The following is a 21218-nucleotide window of genomic DNA, read 5'->3' on the forward strand; positions in this document are numbered from 1 at the left end:
GTGTATGTTTTTTTGCTGATGTAGACATTTGTGTGTCTTTAATCTGGTCAAGCTTTTTAATTATATGTTTTGTTCTCCTTGACTAAACTTCCATATTCCTTAATTGTATATTATTAAGTAAAAACGTGATTACTTATATGCATTTAAATTATAAATGGAAGAAATTCTTGTATTCATTTCTAAATACAATCTCTATTTAAAAATTTTCATTAGCTATTTTTAAAATTGTGACTGCCACAATAATGATTTATAGTGTGCAGACCAAGTATGTATTAATTAAAATGGCAGAAGATACGTATATATATCACACAGACTCTAGAAAGATCTCTAGTCACACAAGATTTTCTTTATACGATATGAATATAATAAATTGTTCATATTTGTTAAATGTTTCACAATTTTAAGAGTGAGCAGAAGTATAAAAGTAATTAAGGAGTGCATTGATCTTATTATAAAAGCTAATATAATTAGTGCTATAGAAGTTTCAGAATAATTTTATGTATTGGTTGTTGTAACATGTTGAAATATTATACTCCCTTAAAAAGGAATTCATGTGAAATGTGATCCTAAATAACATGTTATTTCCTAGAAGCATTTACAAATGGCTAAAAAAATACTATTATGACTATATATTCATAATGAATATATTTTATAAAATTTGCACAAATTTATGCAAATATATATTCTACCTTGTGAATATAAAATTAATATCCTTGTAATAGATGTATCATTATAAGCATATGTACATGACATTATTTTCAACGGTACTCACTAGCATACTAAACACTTTATAATTATTTTTTGTATAAAAAAATGTTCTATTCTTATAAAGTAAAGGCAATAATAAGAAAGAATCTGTTTATATCTTAGTATTTAGCAAAAACTGTTTTTCTTAAAAAACTGTATCATGCGGAATTAAATAAATGTTATTAATAAAAAAAGGAATACGTTCAGTAATACCTTCTGCATTAAAAAATTTTAATGAATATAATGTAATTTATGTAATTATTTAAAAAGAGAGATGGAATATCAAAATTAAGATTTGAAAGTATTTTTTATAAAGAAATTATCAAACATATTTTTTTTTAATAAAACAAAATATAATATAATATGTTATGTCCTTTAATTCCCCTCAACATAACTACATTATACAATGTTTTACAAATATTATTTCTATTAACTATAGAGTTATCTGATCAGTCACTACCGCTATACAGGTAGCTCCCAATCAATATACAAATGTACAATTTCGTCTGTCCAGACAGCAAAATGAATGAACACATGCCCTTGATATAACGGATAAAAGTAAAAGGAAGCAAAAAAAAATATCAAAACAGTGCCCACAGTAAGAATAAAAAACGAGAAATACATATGTATAGGTGTAATGATCGAATGTTTGAATCGAGATAAATCGTCTTACAATGCTTTGCAATGATAAATTAACTCGTTATCATCGTTATAATCATTTAACAAATTAAAATATGAACACTAGATTTTGTATATTTTTCATGATATAATATTCAGTAAACATATTTCATCCTAATACCTATGTTAATATAATTAGTTTTCTTGATAATGATATTTGTATTAAAAAAATAGGCAATATTTACATGTATATATAAAGTTTCCAAATATAGCTCCTTTGTATTTATAACTTTATTTCAACATGTTAAATGGTGCAAATTATTATAAATAATGCAGTAACATTTTGCATAATTTGAAAATTATAATACGGCAGTGTATAGCTTTTACTTAAATTGTATTTAATATTATAATCAGTTCTGTACAATTCTTTTTACATTTACAAAGCGACAAACGAGATACAATTTGAGCAATTAAATATAGTTATCACAATGAACATTGTGAAATATATGACATATGATAAACCTTCTTAATCATTTTAAATTATGATAAAGTGTACAATAATATACTATGAAACTTTTATAAGTTAGGTTTTATATCTTTCTAAATTAATGGAATATCAGAATTAAAATTTTTGAATTCCGTACTTTTTTAATTTGTTTTCATCATCAAGAAAAACTAATTTTTATATCGCAGTTTAGGAGCGCTATTTTGAGTTTAAAATTTCATTCCTTGCTTCCGCCATAACATCCAGAGCGTTTTTTTGTATAAGAATTTTCCCAAGATCTTTACCGAGCTCTTCAGCACCCAAAAGACTTAAATTGCTTACTTTACCAGGTGCAACACTACAGTACAGTTTTGGTTCTCGATATGGACATTTTCTATCATGCAACAAATGAAAATTTTATGAATAACATAATATATTCATTATAATATAATCTATTTAACTTATTTGCTTACTTTGAAGGTTCTCCATCATCATCAGGTATATAAAGCTTACTTTCAGAAGTACATTTGACAATTTTCTGCCCATCTAAAGACCACACAGCACCAGTAAGCATAAGAGTTTTGTCTTTTAAATTTGAAGAAACAGCAACTGGTGCTGAACATCCACCACCTAATGTCTTTAGAAAAGAACGTTCACATACACATCTTAAAGTTGTTTCCACATCATATAATGGCTCTAAAAGTGACAATATTTTCCAATCTGTCTCTCGACATTCAACCCCTAATGCACCTTGTCCAACAGCATACAATGCTTCTTCTGGTTCCAGTATCTATCAGAATAAAATGTAATAAAAAATGCAAAAATTTTTATTATGAAATTATTATAATTTCAATATATAATGAAAAATAAAATTATTATAATTTCATACAAAACTGTAGTAAAACTCACCTGATTTATTCTATTCTCCCAATTCAACCTTTTTAAACCAGCAACTGCCAAAATAATTGCTGCAAAAGGTCCATTTTCATCATCTAGTTTTCTTAATCTAGTATTTAAATTGCCACGAATATTTTCCACTTTTAAGTGTGGCATATTTCTAGCTAACTGGGCTGTTCTACGCAATGAACTAGTACCAATCACACTACCTTTTGGTAAAGTAGATAATGTTTCATTTTTGTACTTCTTAGACATAACAACTGCATCACGTGGATCTTCACGTCTATAAAAATATTTACTTAAAATTTCAAAAGCTTTACTTTATCGAATGTAAACTTAATGAAATGTATAAAATATACACAGTAAAATTATAAGATGAGTATTTTGAAAACATATTATATATTGTCAGATATTATAGTAACATTTTTTGCCATTAAACATAAACACAAGAAAGAGATATTAAAGTTAAATAATATATATGAAAGTGCTCCACTTAATAAAATTTAACCAGAATGATCTACATAGACTATAGACAATACGTATTTTACATATGTAGTACGTGCCTTTCATGAATATGATAATTTTATTACAAATTTAAATTCTAAATAAACCACCATTTTGAAGTAGCAGAACATGAATAGAATATTACATTTGCTTGCAATATCATTAACTTTATTTTATACTCACTTTAATATGGCACCTAATGCCATTCCTTCTGGTAATGATGTTGGTAAATCTTTTAATGAATGTACCACAAAATCAACACGACCACTTTCAAGGGCAAGTTCCAATTCCTCTGTAAATAAAGATTTTTCCCCAATTTTAGGTAAAGATTTATCTAAGATTTTATCTCCTTTGGTCACCATTGTAACTGCAAATAAAATGTACAGTTTGTCATTCAAAAGTTCATTAAAGAATTCCATAGAAACAAATTATCTACAGATAAATACATATACAAAAAGTCATATAGGTATTTCTTATATAAGTTTGTATATAATGTTTACTATGATTTATATATTATATAAGAGATTTAATTTTAATGTGTATGTGTGTATGTCTGTGCATGTGCGTAATGATTATTTATTAACAATGACAATATAAAAACATTTAAAAGCATATATATACATGCTACGTATATTATAATAAATAAATGTTTAATAAATTATTAATAAATAAATTTTAGAATTTTAAATAAATAAAAATTTGTATATATAATTTTACTTACTTATTTTAAATTCTTTTGTTGGATGATATTCTTTTAAACATTCTATTACATATTTTGTTTGTTTCAAAGCCAACTGAAATAATTATAATGATATTTAAAATTTAGTATAAAATATGCAGTTATACTTGTACTATATATATTTGATAAGGCATACTGCATACTACAGATTCAAAATACATAATATGAAATAAATACTAAATATTTTCCAATACATAAAGCATCAGGATACAATATTAAAAACTGCTGACTAATGTACATTCAAGAACAATAATTATCTTATGACATTTTATAAGTCATATATTATGTCATTTGCGTGTCAAGTATAATTTATAACTTTTTAAAATGGATGAGAAGAGCTATTTTAAGATAAAGTTATGGAAAGAATATTGTTTTTTATCCTTTTTACATTCTGAAGAATAATAACAGAGCGTATTTATCTAATTATTATTATTATTTCCAACCATATAAAATTTTGCAAATTACAGCAGTAATTAATGGCAAGCTATAAGAATTAACAAAATCATACTTTTTTCTTTTCTTATAAAAAATTAACGTATTTCTACATTTACCTCGCTTTTCCGAGACCCAACTCGGATTACGTCACGTGCGTCCGCATTCGTCATTATGGCAACTCAAATTTCTGTTCTTTTCGTATGTTAATTACCATATAATATTATCAACAATAATTATTATATAACAAGCTTATTTTATTTTGGAATGTTGCAAATGTACATTTATGCCCAAGGGACATAAGAAATTGAATTAGGTCAAAGATACGAACAACTTTCACTATACTTGCAAGTAATGTCTGACGCGGACATACAGCAACTTTAATATTTAAAAGAAAGAGTTGTATATTTCAGAATTCTCATAGCTATTACATAAATGTTTGGAGTTTATTTCACAGTTACTGACACTGCAGCAGAAGGTGAATATAATTAAAAATATATATATGGAAGAAACTACATCCTTATGCACGTCATACTTCTACTACATAAAGACACTACAGAATGTGAATAATATGACTTGAGTGGAAGCGACGATACACGACCGACGACTGACAATGAGTAGAAGCAGTGTTACCAGATTCGAGTTAGGTTTGGGTTAGGTTCGGGTTAGGTTCGGGTTAGGTTCGGGTTAAGCGTGGAAGTGGAATCCATTTATCAATAGTAGTGTAGAATCGTGAAGTAGAATGCTTCTTAATGCGTATAACAAATGTAACATTCGATAAAGATAGCGCAATATTTGAAAAGTTTATTTCATAAAATTAAATATTTTGACTTTTAAATAAAAATATTTTTAATTTACATTTTTATTTCTGACACGTATTTATGAAAGATTAACCGGAAATCACAACACTGTTTTGGTAAATAGCATCATATATTTTACGAATTTTAATTCATAATATTTAAAAAATAAATTTAGTTTACATGTAAGAACAAACATATATACATAATTAGGTACATTGATAAAATTTTAATTAACGATATATATGTATACATAATTATATACATGTATATATGAAAATTAGAAATAAATATTTTATATATAACATAATTGCACTTTTCTATATAGTTTTAATAAATATAAAACATAATTTCACAAAGTATTTGTCATTATGTACAATATTAATATTATATTGTAGATACATAAGATACTTTTTTGGAAAAATAGATTTCATAAAAAATATTTTATGGAAAACAACTATATTTTCTTATTAATTATATTTCCATGAAACGTAGTTTTTGTTACTATATTATTATGCTCTAACCTGCCGAACATTGACTAGCTTCATAGGGACGTAAAAATTAAAAAAAAGAAAAATAATTTTATCTCTAATATGTCTAATTTTTTATACAAATAAAATGATATGAATATCTTATGTATTCAATATGAAAACGGGACAATTACATTACATGTATAATATTTTCGTATTTTAAATTGCACAAATGTAAATTATAATTAATTAATATTAGTAAAATAAAATAAGGATATTAGAAATATATAAAGATGTATTTCTTTTCATGGATGTGAAAATATTTTTGCTTATGTTAATATGTAACTTAGTTCGTGCAGAAATTTTTAATTAAGACTAGTTATATATATATATGTAATATTCAATGCATAAGCAAAACCAATTAAGTTTTAAATGCTAGTTGAATACTATATTGTCAGCTTGCACTTTACTAAACGCATAAGCGAATTTTTAAATATAAATTAATAGATTAATTTTATGATAACATTGTATGTTTCAATGATAAAAAAAGCGCTAAACTTAATTTACCGCCTGTATTTTTGCATTAAACAATTTATTGCAATAAACATCCACTTGTATTCTTTGGATCTTTGGTAGTTTGATGAATTGAATCTTCTTTAACAGGAGGTAAATTTTGTTCTTTTTCTAGTTTAGCAGGATTTAATCCAGACAATGTTCTATATACATCCAAGTTCCATATAGGATGATGCGATTGCATTTGAAAATCAATTGGACTCACTAAACCAAAAGTAGCTTTTGTATCCAATGTTGGAACCTCCCCTGGTATTGTATGATGATAACTTTTAAAGTACAAATTATTAAAATTAAATTTTATTCAGAAGTTGCTTCCTTTAATCTGAGAGAGTGAGAGAGAGGGAGAGAAAGAGAGAGAGAGAGAGAGAGAACAGTGAGTGTGTGTGAGAGAGAGATATGATACTTACATTAAACCATTTTCACGGTTACATTTATCAAGAGTAAGTTTTACTATAGGTGTTAGGCGTTTAAATACAGCATGTTGATCTGGCTTTACTCTAGGTGCTGGTCCATTTATTTTTCCATACTCCTGACATAATATCTTTGCTTTCTTTAAACACGCTTCACTTTCCTGTAAGGCTTTAATTGCTTCTCCACACTTATCCATAGATAATAAATTCTCACCACAATAATTATAAGCCTATAAAGTTTAATTGTGTAAGAAATTTGTATTTTTTCATATTTATATCTTTTAATAATTTGTTTACATAGGATTGATAAAATGCTGCCTTGAGTTCCAGATATTTAATCCACTGTGCTGATATCTCTGCTTTAAATGGACGTAAGGTATTAGCAGCATCCAGAAATAATTTACTTGTTTCATTAGCTAGTGCTGATATTAAATTAGCATTATGTTTTAGTTCCACTGCTCTGGCTACTGTCACTATAACATAATGTGAGTAGAAAAATATACATTCATTAACATCTGAATAATGACAAATGATGTTGCATAATATTATGAATTTATTCATTGTTCAACCTTCCTGTGCTTCCGCTGTACATTGATTCACATATGCATTTATTATTCTTGGATCTAGATCACTTCCTAATGGTGGAGGATTCGCCAATTGTGGTAAAAATTCTGTTTGTACAAAAGTAAATATTCCTGCAGCCCGTCTTAGCATAGTATGTACATCTTTTGCTTCATTCATATTTATACTAAATTGTAATGATGGTACTTCTTGTAATATTACTTATTTTACATTTCTGGTTATTTTATATCTTATTGCTTATACTTACTCATCCTTGGCAGCAATCATTGCAGCATGTTTCATGAACCAAAGTCCTACATTCATGCTCATATTAGCTGCTTCATAAACAGAATCAGCACTAGAACTATAATAGATATTTTAAATTATATGGTAAAACTATATTTTGGATTAAATAAATGTAAAAGAATATATTACTAGGTACTTGATCCCAATAAAGTATGTGTCCACTTATATACAATAACATTTCTAAGTTTGCTAGGATTAGGTCTGCCAACATGTTCAGATTGTTCTGCAGCAGAATTTATTTCCCATATAAATCCATACACTAAGCTTAAATAGCTATGAAAGGCTGGTTCTATAGTATCACTTGAATTATTTGCATTTTTTATTAACTCTAAAAGACGACTTCTTGATAATCTTAGATCACTATAATGAACAATATAATACAATGTAACATTGATAATATTATATTTTATTATTTGAAATAAATTTTTTATAATATAATGAGAATATTTGAAATATTCATCAAGCATATGTAGAATTAAATGCGTTTAATTTAATTTCTTCATAAATATAGCTAACCTGCATAGTTTTCTTGTAGCATCAGTAGGATCAGTTATTTTTAATTCGAATTTTTGATTTGTCGTGGCTTTTAGCACGTTACGATGAAACCAATGTGCCATTTTACTAACAATTTAAATTAAACTGTTCTCTTTGATATTATCAGAGTACTTATAACCAATCTCTTCGATTTGACAGATAAAGGAAATCGAAGTAAAGCAGACAGCACAACACAACTACATAAACGTTATACTCAATGAAAGATATTCCACTTTTTGCGCAAATCTTCGCACACTTCCGCTCTGTGTGTCAGCGTGTAACCAAGAGTCGGCCGTCATATTTATTTTCTAAAAAGGTAAAAAATATATCAAAAAACAATGTATGTATAGCAGTAGATAACATTTTAGATACATAATAATATATGTCGTATCTCATTATTGGTATGATAATTGTGTCTTAACAAAATTCACACATTTGTTATTTAACCTATACAATTTTGGTGAAATATATAACATATACAGTGGCTCGCGAAAGTATTCGAACGTTTACACTTGCAAATTTCAATTAACAAAATGGGGTACTAAACTAATTTGTTAAAACAATTTGGTATCTATAGTGACGGGAAAGTCTCAAGATTACATCAGTAAAATTTGAAAACGATTCAATATAGACAGGAGTTGTGATAGATTCGTTAGAAACATTCATGATAAGTGTCTCGCAAAAGTATTCGAACATTGTAACGCTGTTGATAGTTTTTCATCTTCCTTTGCACCGAATGTAAACATCGTTGCTAAATGAAAATATTGGTCATTCACTTGATGTTAGGATATCGTTTCAGTAACAGGAACGTAAAAGTGTGCACAGTGGTATTTAAAATGAATACCAAAAAATCTGAAACAAAAAAGTGTGAAAGAAAAAAAATATTCCGATTACATGAAAACAGCAAATCATATAACGAGATTGCCGGAATTGTGAGCAGAAGTCCACAATGCATTATATAATAAAAAAGTCAAAGAATGAGGGAACACTTGAAAACAAAGATCGATCAGGTCGGCCAAAGAAATTGACTGGAAGAGAGGAGAAAGTTATCATTCGCGAATTAAAAAAAAATCCTACTAAATCCGCTCCTCAACTCGCAAGTATGGTAGCTAGTATATTTCATAAAAAAGTTTACCCGGAATTATGTCAACGAATCTTACGAAACAATGGTTTTCATGGCAGAGTACCGCGAAAGAAGTCATATATTAATGCGGTAAATCATAAAAAAAGATTGACTTTTGCAAAAACCTATATTAATAAAGATATCAAATTTTTATTTATCACAATAGTTTTTCTCGTTTTTAAATTAGTTATATTTTAATTTTCTTATCAACTTTTCGATCTTTTGTAAAAATATTCTTACAATATGTGATGTCCTTGAAATCTAACGATATTTTATCTACAGGCTGATAAAATTGAGAGATATCACAAAGAAATGTAACTGCAGAGTTTCTTTTATATAAATTTATTATTATCATTAATCATGATGTAATACTTAAATAAATTTGTTATTATTTTTCTTTTTTTAGATGGGTGAACACACAGGCTTAACAAACTGTGAGGCTCGGGAACTTTGCAAAAAGCCTGACCCAGCGACAAATGGTTATATAATGCAACAAACAATGTATCGTATTAAAGATCCAAGAAAATCATTACCTTTTTATACTGAAGTACTCGGTATGCAGTTATTACAGAAACTTGACTTTCCTGAAATGAAATTCTCTCTGTACTTTTTGGGATATGAAGATCCAAAAGACATACCTACTGATAAGAGAGAAAGTATTGAATGGACATTTAGTCGCAAAGCTACTTTAGAACTTACTCAGTATGTTTAAAAATATATATAGTCTAACATATTAACTTAAATTTATTAGAATTAATTTTGGCTGCTTTTTTGTAGTAATTGGGGTACAGAAACTGACCCTGATCCCAAGTACCATAATGGGAATACTGAACCTAGAGGATTTGGTAATATACTCTTTAACTATTATATAATTGTTGAGATACAAAACAAAAAATTATTATATACATGTACAACATATTCCCTTAATTTGTAGGTCACATTGGAATCACAGTACCTGATGTAGAAAAAGCATGTGAAAGATTTGAAAAGTTAAATGTGGAATTTGTAAAGAAGCCTAATGATGGTAACATGAAAGGAATTGCTTTTATCAAAGATCCAGATGGTTATTGGATTGAAATTTTAAATCCAGTAAATATTGCAAATTTAATACCAAATCAATAAAGGATTTGGTATAATGTAATTCTTTTGAATACTCACAAATGTATAAATTTCATCAAACAAAACAATCAGAACTAAACCAAACCATTTTTATGCATATGTATATTTAATTTTATATGTACATGTACATGTGCATAGTAAAATTGTAAGATTGTAATTATTCATATTTATGTATATTTTATAGCACCTGTACATTATTATATTACATTGTGTTATATGTATAATTTATGTATGATGTAACATCTAATTATTCTTTAGTAAATAAAATCAAAATATTTATTTTTAAGCAATCAACTTTTTGTAAAAATAAATTCACATAAATTTTCCCCCGTTTTATATATAAGTATATATAGTTTTAAATATGATTTCATTCTATTTGACTATCGTTCATGCATGAAATCGAGTGAATGGAAAGTATAGAAAATTACTATTGGTTCATCTATGTATAGTAACATGTCAACATATACACACATGCATAGGTAATACTATTTGAGTGGAGTATCTTACGCTACAGAGTTCCTAGTCCTAGGTATCTTAGCTGTATACAACAGAGAAATGTCATATTACCGTATATGACTTTTAATTTTGATTAAATCATGTCTGTATAGCCACTTATATTTGACCTAAGTATTATTTGCAATAGTATCCTGTGATAATCTTTTCTCGTTTATATCATTAATATTTTGTTAGTCTCATAATTTTCAATGATCATCTATTACATTGAGGTTAGGTTTCGAACCGCAACATGATATACATCAGTATTTATTATTAAAAATTATACCGTAAAGAAATTAGAACGATATTTTTCGAATTGTGTCTTTGAAATAAAAAGGATGTACAATTCAAATATATTTTATGATTAATATCATTCAAATTTTTCTCTTTTAGTATGGTAGAAGATAAAAAATATGAAATTGACAGCCGAATTGAGTGTGATGGACATCAAGGTACATTAAAGTACGTTGGTCCTGTTGGTAAAACTAAAGGTTTGTGGCTTGGTATAGATTGGGATGATCCAACACGTGGAAAACACAATGGTACATATGAAGGAGTAAAATATTTTAAAGCTAGGTAAAACCATACAAAAATATAATTATATAATTAATTTAGTTATATATAAATAACATATTTTTGTTTCGTAATAGGCATCCTACATCAGGTTCATTTATACGACCAGGTAAAGCAAAATTTGGGATTTCTTGTCCTGAAGCTATTAAAATTCGTTATGGCCTTATCAATGATGAATTAGCTGGCATTGATAGAGACACCTTAACAAGCTTACAGAAAGAAATTAATGCACCCTTTTTGGAAGTTGTTGGTTTTTCCAAAGTAAATAAGAAGCAAAGCAAATTTGATCAATTAAAAATTGTGTGGTTAAGAGAACAATGTGTTAGTACTACTGGTAATCCTGGAGAATTAAAAGAATTATGTCCAAATTTGGAAGAATTAGATTTATCTAAAAATTTAATAAATAGTTGGCAAATTATAGCAGATATCTGTTGTCAACTTGACTGTCTTGTTCGGCTTAATCTGAGGTAGATTACCAAAATCTTATTTAAATATGTTAATAATAAGTAATTACCATTGTTAATATCTATTTTTATTATTTATTTAGCGAAAATTATTTACCAACTGAAGAAAATATGGAAATATTAAAAGATTCATTTTTTATGCTTAAATATTTAACTATAGCAAGAATGAACTATAATTGGTTTGACATTCAACGATGTATGAGTATGTTTCCATCTTTGCAAGAACTTTCAGTTTCTTTCAACATTGTGAACATCATACACAAGCCAATAAAAGATGAAAATTTAATGAAAATATGTAAATTAACTCTTGAAGGAAATTTGATATCTAATTGGGATGATATTCTTAAATTGGGATCGCTTCCACGGCAAGTTAATAACTTTAGTTTTGTGTGTGTGTGTGTGTGTGTGTGTACCATTGATTATAATTTGTATTAATATATTATTTATTAGTAAGATATTTATATTGAAGATTTTTTACAGTTTAGAGTACCTTAATTTAAATTCCAATAAGATAGACAAAATAAGGTTCCTAACTGTTGAACCAACAGCAAAAACCACAGCCTTTTTTAATCTGCGGCAATTACATATATCGCAAAACAACATATCAGAGGTAAAATAAATATTTATATGATATAGGTAAATTATAAAGTAAAATAATTTGATAATATAATTTATAGTGGCAATCTGTATCAGAATTAGAAAAGCTAAATAATTTGGAAGATTTGAAATTTAGAGAAAATCCTATTTTGAAAAATGAAAATTTAGAAACTGCACGTCAGTTAATCATAGCGAGAATTTCAAAATTAAAATCATTAAATGGCACTGAAATCTTACAAGATGAAAGACGTGGTGCTGAGTATGATTATTTGAAATTATTTCTATCGAAGTGGACCGAAACGGAAAATGATGCAGACAAGAGAAATAGGTTCATAATAGAACACCCTCGATATCCAACATTAGTTGCAAGTAAATAAAAAATACAATGAATACGTTTAAAAGTTAGTACTTCTTTAACTTTTAATCATGATATATTGTTCAAAATTTTTAGAATGTGGAATTTCTGATATTCCATCACCTAAAGTGAAAGTGGAAATGGTTTCTAACGTCATAACAGTAGAGTTTGTATGCCCAGATCATCCAAATCAACCTAGAGGAATTAAAAGAAAACTATTAAAAGATATGGAAGTTCAAAAAGTTATAGGACTTGCACAACGACTTTTTAGAACTGGAGGAAAAATTCCAAGACTTTCATTTATACAACAAAATGTAATTATAACATTTTACAATTTATATATGTATATTGGGGTATACTTGAGCGAAATAACAAGTTTGCGTTATCGTGTACTTTTTACGTGGAAGAAATCTTTTAAAGACACCCTACTCGGGGAGGGAAGACGGAGTAGTGTGGGATATTTATCCATTACGGTAGCCGCCGTCGGGTGCGACAGGATAGCGTCGCAAACTCATATCGTGCACCTAAATGTATTTACGTGATCATAAACTTGCGGGACTCATACACCCTCAATATATATTTGGATTTATTATATATTTTTTATACTACTTTTATGTAATTTTTTAGCTTTCGAAAGATGAAATACTTCTTGATAAACCGCTTCAGGAACTCCGATACTATTCAATACAAGATGGAGACCAAGTTATTGTAAGATGGTGATATTAAATGAATTTCATAGATGTAATTGTATTTTGTACACTGTTAAGATTTCATCACCATACTTTGTTATTAAACTTTTTTAATTGCATAGATATATTTTCTGTACCCTTAGTGATTTGCTGTACTTTGTTAATTTTTACTGTTAGTTGTGGTTAAATTTTTAAATATTAATTCTATTAATTTATAAAAATCGTATATTATTGGAAAAAATATTTTTCATTGCAAAAATTAATACATTTTATATGTACTATAATATAAATACTATACAAAACACAAGTTGCAGTATGTTTTTATACACTATACGTTATATTTGTTAAAAATGGCACAAACTTTGTTATAAATATCATATTAAATATCTAATTTTGTTGCGCCTTCTGTTCAATTTTGCCATATTCTTCTTTTTCAAGTTGTTCTCGTGTCAATAGGGATAATCCCAACTGATTTTCACGTGTAAATGGTTGGGCCATTTGTCGTAACCAACGTTTACTTATCTAAAAGTTACGATTAATAATTACTGATATTTATTTTAGGCGTTCTAAATTTTGAGTTTTACCTGCACAGCTTCCTCGGTTGATAAATTACATAAACTATCAGTTAAATGTTCTTGTATCCATTTTGGTAACTTACTTCGTTTATCCATTCTCGAAAACCTCTAAAAAAATAAATATCGTCAAAGAAATGATTGTAAAAAACTAGAATTATTTGTCATAATTTTTGTTACCTTGTCTGCAAATACCATTATACCATAATCAGTTTTTCCTCTAATTGCTCTTCCAACGCATTGTGCTGCGTGTCTCATTGCATCAAAAGTTAAAAAATCATTTTCTCTGATCTGTGAGAAGAAAGAAATGGTCATATTATTGATACTATTAATATAAATATTTATAAATCTACAATTTTGTTTAATAACCTACTTGAAATTGATCACGAAGATATTCTAGTCGTGCTTTTAAAATACGCGATTGTGTATATACATAAGGAATTCCAAACATCAAAACAGCTCTTCCCAAATGATGATCAAAATCAACTCCTTCTGATACTTTACCACGTGCCACAGAAAGGAGAACAGCACCTCTTCCATTTTCACATGCTCGTATGTAATTTATAAGAGCTAAACTCGTTTCTGCGGAATCCTGAGTTTCAATAAATAGTAATTTGTGTCTTTGAAGTTGATCTACCACACCTTGATCATACCTATAAAAGTAAACTATAATTATATTATTATAATGATATTATCAGTATAAATTAATTGAAACAAACCATGCAGCAACGACAGATTCCATGTATAAGTAGGAGGTAAAAAAACAGACTAAACCATCAGGAACAGTAGCTGCAAATTCAACTAATAGTTGACCATAATTTCTTATAACAGCAACATCTTCTCTTGTTTCATACTTTGACGAAATTGCAACTTGGTCATTACCTTTCGCTACAATCTGACATTATTTTTGAATTAATTTTTTAGTAATTAATATTCTAAACAATATCACACTTACCATTGGTAAGAGACAAGGTCTGGCTAATGTCATAGTAAAAGATGACATTATGACTGGATGAAAATTTAAAATTTTAGGATACATGTCTAATGGAGACAATGTTCCTGAAGTAATTACTACTGACTGAAATCTATCAAATATAGGTTTTATTGCAATAGACGAATCTAAACAAACAAAATGAAGAATTGGATTTAAAACATTAGGTGTTTTGTCATCAAATGGCTCCACAATAATTGTAAATCCTTTTGTATATGTAGATACTAATGTTGCCAGATGTGTCACTAATATAACTGGTGAAAAATCGGTTAAATCGGTTATCTCCATAGTACGTAAAAGAGAAGCTAGTCGTTCTGCACAAAATCTTAATGGTTTACGTTCTATTGAAACTTTTGTTTGAACATCTCTCAGAAACGCAGCAGGTGATTCTTGAACTACGTGTTGCACACGTAGACGCGTTTTTAAATATTCTACAAATCGTCTTAAAAAACCGACAAAATGTTCTGCATTCCTAATATTACCAGGAACCACCTCTATAACAAATATATATAAATTAAATTCATAATTATTCTAAACAAATGTAGAATTAAGAATTTACCTTGCAAAATTTCATCTGGTAAGACAGGATTAGCTAAGATAATATCTGTTTCTCTTGCAACATGTGCATCTTTTAATCCTTCTACTAATCTCTCATATTCTTCTTTTAATTTATTTACATCATCCTCTCTCATCCTAAATCACAAATATTTATAATGGCTTTACAATTATATATTAGTCAATATAACATTTAAAACATAACTTACTCAGCCACTGTTTTTTCAAGAAGTTGTATATTGGCTGAACTTTTTTCTAAAGTTCTTCTATTAATTTTTACACTCATTGAATCAATGCATACATTATCTAAAATTAATTAAGTAGTTAGACTTTATTTAATTTTTGCCACATAACTAATGTATTAGCTGCATTGTACCTATATTGTGAGCTTCATCAAATACTACTACAGAACTTTTGCTTAATTCTTTTGACACAGTTTCTGCAATCTTGGGATCTAATAAATAATGATAACTGTACACTACAATCTGGGCATGTAAAATCTAGAATTACATGATAAAAACATTAGTGCTTTATATTGTCTTAAAATAAACAATCTGCTTACTGAAATGCTTACTGTAAACCTTGCAAGAAAATATGGACACCAATTGCGGTCTCTTCCATATTCTTTCAAATCATCAATGGAATATATGCCTGGTGGCATAAATTGTTCTTTACCTTCCATATCAAATCCTTCATAAAAATTACAAATTGGTGTTGATTCATCATAGTTATGTCTCTCACGAACATATGATGCTGTGAGAGAATGACAACGACCATCAACAATTTTGCCTTCACGTTCTCTGCTTACCTAATTTAAATCTATTGTTAATATACTCATTCATATAAGGTACATTTATTAAAAGCAATTAAGTTTGAAATTAATTACCTCTGGATGAATACACATATTTTTTCGTGAACTAAGAACTAAGCCAACAATTTTAGGTTTACTTTCTGTTTCTTTTTCATAATAATCCATAAGCTTTTTTAATTCTTCTATGACTTTTTCTATTTCTGGTACAGTACGGGAACAATAAATTAATTTTGTCACATCCAATGGATTTTCCAACATATATGCTACAATTAATGATAACAAAGTTATAGTTTTTCCAGTGCCTGATGGCATTTCCAATAAACAGTGCCCCTAAAATTATAAATAAAATTTAAATGTTAATTAGTAATCATATGACACAAAAGTGTTGAAAATACATACTTTAGCATCCAGGCCACGTTTGAGCTCGAGCATATATGCATATTGTTCTGGATAAATGTAATCGTAAGGAAAATATACAAGTAAGCCGTCAACACTGATTCTGTAAATGTAAACATATAGTTAAACTTTATACTTTAAATAACTAAGAATATTGTTAAATGGAAATTTATGATTACTTCATATTTCTATATTTGTTATTAAATAAATAACAATTTTATACACAACAAATATCATTTATTTATTAATATAAAAATCATTAAGTTTCAAACAACGGATAAGGTTATATCGTTATTTGAACTGGTCATTGCACATGAAAACGAATACATCACGTTTATACGCTTCATAGATCAACTACGAAACTTGTGTTCGTAAAACAATATTTTTTTGAATACGTAACAAGAAATTTTTAATGTTCTAAAAGAATAATTGTTTAATTTATTTCAATACAAAACATTCTATATTTCAATATATGCATTCAATATGTTGTATAATTGATATTGTATTATTATAATATAGTAATATAAGACTTAGTATACAAGTTACAAAAATTACATTGAAACACTGCAATATATTACAATTTTGAGATTTTTAATTATATATATTACATAATTTATATTTTATAATTTTATAATCGTTGTTTTGTACTAAACCGGAAGAGAAATGAACACATAAACAAATAACGAGCACTACAATATAGATATAGGTAACACATTAAAAAGCTAACGAAGTCCTACTAATGTGCACTTATGTAAGTAAAGATCATACTAGAATTAATAAGGTTTAGTTATATTAGGTTTAATTTATATTATGCGCAAGATAGAAAAAAGTATATAAATTTTTTTATGTACTCTAAAAATAATCAATATTTGAAATAATTATAATCATATTGTAATCGTAATATGTAAATAATTTTAAATTTCAATAATATTTGAAAATTTTATACTAAATTATTCGTAAATTTTTAATATTTTCGAAGTGTGAATCGATCTTTACGTATCGATATATATTTAAATCGATATGCTGGTCTAAACCGGAAGATGTTCGCTACTTAATGTCGTTTCCGTGAGGATTTAGCGTCTGTACTGCTACACGTGCATGGACAGTCATAATTTAAAATAAATTAGGAACGTAAATTTATATACCTAATTTTTAAAATGGGAAAGCCAGGTAAATAGTAATCGTTTAAAAATATTATTCTTATATTTAATATCTTACAAAATGAAGGTTTTTTGACTACAACACGATTTCTACAATATAACAACTACAATAATAACTTATTTTATACTCATGGAGTATAAGACTATTTAATTTATAAAATATATACATGGATCTATTTGAACGTAATTAATCATTTTTTATATGAATATGTTGGGCATTCAGTCAGATAAACTATAATTTTTGTATTTGTGTGATAGTATGTTACATTAACCTATATTTGTATATTTAAGATGTTTTTGAATTTATTTTCTGCTTCAAATGGTTTATGTACTGAAACAATTAAACCAATATAAGTTTTTATAACAATGCTCTCGTATATATGTTATTTAATATCATGTATCGTATCAATACTTTATATCAATGCTACTGTATCTACTGTTGTTACAAAATTTATTTCATTACAGGATTTTCACCAGGTGGTGGTGGATTTAGAGGAGGCCGAGGAGGTGGACGAGGAGGAGGTGGACGAGGAGGAGGTGGACGAGGAGGTGGTGGTGGACGTGGTGGAGGCAGAGGAGGAGGAGGAGGTGGTCGAGGTGGTGGTAGAGGTGGAGGTACTCCACGGGGACGTGGAGGTAGAGGTGGAAGAGGAGGACGTGGTGGAGGCAGTTTTAAAGGTGGCAAAACTGTAGTCATAGAACCACATCGTCACGAAGGTGTCTTTATAGCAAGAGGAAAAGAGGATGCATTAGTTACTTTAAATTTGGTACCAGGTTCAGAAGTATATGGTGAAAAGAGGATAAGCGTGGAGGTACATAAGCAAGTTACTATAATTTGTTATGTTAATATGGAAAATATAATAATTACTCATATATGAATATTACAGGGAGAGAATGGTGAAAAAATTGAATATAGAGTTTGGAACCCTTTTAGATCAAAGTTAGCTGCAGCTATACTTGGAGGAGTTGATCAAATTCACATGCCTCCTGGAAGCAAAGTTTTATATTTAGGCGCTGCATCTGGGACTACAGTATCACATGTAGCAGATGTTGTTGGTCCAGTGAGTTTATATAAATATTTTGTCTAATACGTATAAATTGCATACATTAGAGCCACTTTAGTATATTATTGCTAATTTGGTGTCGGAGTTATGCTACAGAAATCACATTGCCGTTTTTCTGATTGAGTAAGATAAGTTATATCTTGCTCCAAAAAGACGTTTGTACAAAATTAACAGTTTACCTTTTTATTTAATCTATGAATTGCAATTAGACCTACATTATGCCTACAAATCATTTGTAATACACGATGATAAATTTATTCCTTCTCCTTATTTTAGGAAGGATTAGTATATGCTGTAGAATTTTCTCACAGATCTGGTAGAGATCTTATAAATGTTGCTAAGAAACGAACAAATATTATTCCCATAATTGAAGATGCGAGACATCCTCACAAGTATAGAATGCTTATTGGAATGGTAGATACAATATTCGCTGATGTGGCGCAACCTGATCAAGCTAGGATAGTAGCTTTGAATGCCCAATATTTCCTGAAGAACGGAGGTCATTTTGTTATTTCTATTAAGGCAAGTATATTAATTAGTATTTTAATAGATTTCAAATATTGTATTATTTTTTATTTGTGTCTTTAAGTTTATATAGTCATTATTTTGATTTAGGCGAGCTGTATAGATTCTACAGCTCAACCTGAAGCAGTATTTGCCTTGGAAGTAAAAAAATTAATTGCTGATAAACTGAAACCACAGGAGCAAATCACATTGGAACCATATGAAAGAGATCATGCTGTTGTAGTTGGAGTTTATAGGCCGCCACCTAAAAAAGCTACCTAAAATTATGCATATGTATATATGTTTTATTTAATTGTTAAGATAACATTATAATGACTACGAATATATGCGATAAATTTTAATTACGAATGAAGATATGAAAATAATCTGTAATATAATGTAAAGTAGAGTTATCCAGATGATTCGAACATTTTCTACAAACAGAGTTTATTTCATTATTGTACCTGTGTATTTTGTATACAGAAAAAGACATACACGTACGAATGTTTAATACAAAATTTATATTTTAAATATCATATGATCAGTTCACTTATACTTTCATACAAATAAACGAATTTTAAAAGCCATATAGTATATTTAATTGTATACAGCATTTATTTTTATTTTAAATGTTACCCAACTTTAAGAGATATGCTTTATATGTTTTTAGTACTGCAAAAACAAATGAAAATTACAATTACATCTTATAAATTCTTTTATTCAGATAAACTCTTCAAAACTAAATTTTTCAACTTATGTAAAAATTATTTAAATTAGTTTGTATTATATTCTCACATTTCATTATGTTACACATGAACTAAACAAAAATGACTCGTCCACCATTAAATACATCCAAAAGCGGTAAGATGCTTTCATGAATAATTATAACCATAAGTAACGGTAGAAAATTATTTTTAGGAAATGCTATCGATGAAAATCGTAGACCATCAAATAAAGCGCTCAAATTTAAAAAGTCGATAACTACAGCAAGCCGTAAATTTAATTCAACTGTGAAAACTCTAGATCGTTTAGTAGGAGGAGCAGATGTTCCCGAAGAAAGCGGAGACGTATCGAAACCATCGGAAGAAACTGTAGAGCAAACTGTTGTAGTGGAATCAACATCTAGTGTGAAAACTGAAGATGGAAAACTTATTCGTACAGCTGGACCATGCTGTACTTGTATGTCACAAGTACCAGGATCAACCGGGTATAAATATTATTTTTTACATCCAATTTTTAAAAGGGAGTGAATTTATATTGGAGGAACGTTTAGACGAATCGAAACGTTAAGAAATCGTGTTTATACAAAATATTGTCTTGTAAATGCAGAGATAAGAAGGTGGATGAAATGATCGACTATGTGCATCAAAATTTACAAGAAGCGGGTAAAGCACTGGCTACCTTAGGCGAGAACTTTGAGCACGATTCAAAGGTTGAGCCCTGTACGCAAGTAGAACCGTCATGAAATTGGGAAAATGGGGGTACAATAAATAAATAAAGTTTCTTTATAAGATTGAATATGCGAATAAATAAAAATGAATGAACTAGACTGTCCTTTAAAACTCCCAATTTCGTAATACGAATAAACTCGTAATCCGTTATTTAAAGAAAATTTAGCCCTGTAATATTATAGAACATAAATATATATAAGGTAATACACGCAAATTGAATTTATTTT

General features: G+C 28.1%; 6 protein-coding genes across 9 annotated transcripts; 3 read left to right on the forward strand and 3 right to left on the reverse strand.

Annotated features, from left to right (window-relative positions):
- Positions 1-1106: 1106 nt before the first annotated feature.
- Positions 1107-5216, reverse strand: l(3)02640 (porphobilinogen deaminase-like protein l(3)02640). Its single transcript, XM_033339896.2, has 6 exons — positions 4541-5216; positions 3972-4044; positions 3434-3617; positions 2759-3029; positions 2323-2639; positions 1107-2243 (listed from the first exon to the last, which is right to left on the reverse strand). The coding sequence occupies exons 1-6, from the start codon at positions 4592-4594 to the stop codon at positions 2069-2071; spliced, it is 1074 nt and encodes a 357-aa protein (XP_033195787.1). The 5' UTR covers positions 4595-5216; the 3' UTR covers positions 1107-2068.
- A 116-nt stretch (positions 5217-5332) lies between these two features.
- On the reverse strand, positions 5333-8196 carry LOC117159762 (BRO1 domain-containing protein BROX). Of its 2 annotated transcripts, none has more exons than XM_033339901.2 (7): positions 8055-8196; positions 7668-7898; positions 7501-7596; positions 7241-7419; positions 6969-7144; positions 6669-6901; positions 5333-6527 (listed from the first exon to the last, which is right to left on the reverse strand). In XM_033339901.2, the coding sequence occupies exons 1-7, from the start codon at positions 8153-8155 to the stop codon at positions 6281-6283; spliced, it is 1263 nt and encodes a 420-aa protein (XP_033195792.1). In that variant the 5' UTR covers positions 8156-8196; the 3' UTR covers positions 5333-6280. The 2 variants fall into 2 exon arrangements, with proteins under 2 accessions (XP_033195792.1, XP_076475699.1); XM_076619584.1 differs by having other exon boundaries at positions 7668-7866; positions 8055-8193.
- A 50-nt stretch (positions 8197-8246) lies between these two features.
- On the forward strand, positions 8247-13606 carry Glo1 (Glyoxalase 1). 2 transcript variants are annotated; one of them, XM_033339903.2, is made up of 11 exons: positions 8495-9285; positions 9602-9897; positions 9973-10040; positions 10130-10306; positions 11199-11385; positions 11460-11849; positions 11930-12211; positions 12327-12456; positions 12524-12812; positions 12895-13112; positions 13426-13606. In XM_033339903.2, the coding sequence occupies exons 1-11, from the start codon at positions 9022-9024 to the stop codon at positions 13516-13518; spliced, it is 2394 nt and encodes a 797-aa protein (XP_033195794.2). In that variant the 5' UTR covers positions 8495-9021; the 3' UTR covers positions 13519-13606. The 2 variants fall into 2 exon arrangements, with proteins under 2 accessions (XP_033195793.1, XP_033195794.2); XM_033339902.2 differs by lacking the exons at positions 8495-9285; positions 11199-11385; positions 11460-11849; ... (3 more) ...; positions 12895-13112; positions 13426-13606 and adding an exon at positions 8247-8388 and having other exon boundaries at positions 10130-10604.
- Positions 13607-13689: 83 nt separating this feature from the next.
- Xpd (general transcription and DNA repair factor IIH helicase subunit XPD) lies at positions 13690-17517 on the reverse strand. 2 transcript variants are annotated; one of them, XM_076619583.1, is made up of 13 exons: positions 17368-17517; positions 16816-16915; positions 16492-16746; positions 16180-16413; positions 15982-16105; positions 15815-15911; positions 15610-15743; positions 15015-15544; positions 14779-14954; positions 14433-14712; positions 14240-14350; positions 14072-14170; positions 13690-14009 (listed from the first exon to the last, which is right to left on the reverse strand). In XM_076619583.1, exons 2-13 carry the CDS (start codon positions 16846-16848, stop codon positions 13875-13877), a joined length of 2208 nt encoding a protein of 735 aa, XP_076475698.1. In that variant the 5' UTR covers positions 16849-16915; positions 17368-17517; the 3' UTR covers positions 13690-13874. The 2 variants fall into 2 exon arrangements, with proteins under 2 accessions (XP_076475698.1, XP_033195791.1); XM_033339900.2 differs by lacking the exon at positions 17368-17517 and adding an exon at positions 16992-17229.
- Positions 17518-17855: 338 nt separating this feature from the next.
- On the forward strand, positions 17856-20127 carry Fib (rRNA 2'-O-methyltransferase fibrillarin). Its single transcript, XM_033339960.2, has 5 exons — positions 17856-17982; positions 18438-18784; positions 18860-19033; positions 19313-19558; positions 19652-20127. Exons 1-5 carry the CDS (start codon positions 17970-17972, stop codon positions 19820-19822), a joined length of 951 nt encoding a protein of 316 aa, XP_033195851.2. The 5' UTR covers positions 17856-17969; the 3' UTR covers positions 19823-20127.
- A 203-nt stretch (positions 20128-20330) lies between these two features.
- On the forward strand, positions 20331-21012 carry LOC143302856 (uncharacterized). Its single transcript, XM_076619460.1, has 3 exons — positions 20331-20401; positions 20459-20747; positions 20870-21012. The coding sequence occupies exons 1-3, from the start codon at positions 20368-20370 to the stop codon at positions 21003-21005; spliced, it is 459 nt and encodes a 152-aa protein (XP_076475575.1). The 5' UTR covers positions 20331-20367; the 3' UTR covers positions 21006-21012.
- Positions 21013-21218: the final 206 nt, after the last annotated feature.

This window comes from Bombus vancouverensis, chromosome 6, assembly GCF_051014615.1.
Source record: "Bombus vancouverensis nearcticus chromosome 6, iyBomVanc1_principal, whole genome shotgun sequence".
In the NCBI taxonomy this organism is placed as follows: Eukaryota; Metazoa; Arthropoda; class Insecta; order Hymenoptera; family Apidae; genus Bombus; species Bombus vancouverensis.

Bases quoted from the DNA above. Each gene is read 5' to 3' on its own strand.
- Glo1 (XM_033339903.2), top strand. From the start codon at position 9,022: ATGCATTATATAATAAAAAAGTCAAAGAATGAGGGAACACTTGAAAAC. The intron at 9,286-9,601 runs GTAAATCATAAA...TTCTTTTTTTAG, and splicing joins AGAAGTCATATATTAATGCG to ATGGGTGAACACACAGGCTT. The intron at 10,041-10,129 runs GTAATATACTCT...CTTAATTTGTAG, and splicing joins TACTGAACCTAGAGGATTTG to GTCACATTGGAATCACAGTA.
- LOC143302856 (XM_076619460.1), top strand. From the start codon at position 20,368: ATGACTCGTCCACCATTAAATACATCCAAAAGCG. The intron at 20,402-20,458 runs GTAAGATGCTTT...AATTATTTTTAG, and splicing joins ATTAAATACATCCAAAAGCG to GAAATGCTATCGATGAAAAT. The intron at 20,748-20,869 runs GTATAAATATTA...TTGTAAATGCAG, and splicing joins CAAGTACCAGGATCAACCGG to AGATAAGAAGGTGGATGAAA.
- Xpd (XM_033339900.2), bottom strand. The intron at 14,955-15,014 runs GTAAGTGTGATA...AAATAATGTCAG, and splicing joins GACCTTGTCTCTTACCAATG to ATTGTAGCGAAAGGTAATGA. The intron at 14,010-14,071 runs GTAAAACTCAAA...CGTAACTTTTAG, and splicing joins CAACCGAGGAAGCTGTGCAG to ATAAGTAAACGTTGGTTACG.
- Fib (XM_033339960.2), top strand. The intron at 18,785-18,859 runs GTACATAAGCAA...TGAATATTACAG, and splicing joins AAAAGAGGATAAGCGTGGAG to GGAGAGAATGGTGAAAAAAT. The intron at 19,559-19,651 runs GCAAGTATATTA...ATTTTGATTTAG, and splicing joins ATTTTGTTATTTCTATTAAG to GCGAGCTGTATAGATTCTAC.
- LOC117159762 (XM_033339901.2), bottom strand. From the start codon at position 8,155: ATGGCACATTGGTTTCATCGTAACGTGCTAAAAGCCACGACAAATCAA. The intron at 7,597-7,667 runs GTAATATATTCT...TATCTATTATAG, and splicing joins TTATTGGGATCAAGTACCTA to TTCTAGTGCTGATTCTGTTT. The intron at 7,420-7,500 runs GTAAGTATAAGC...ATTACAATTTAG, and splicing joins ATGATTGCTGCCAAGGATGA to TATAAATATGAATGAAGCAA.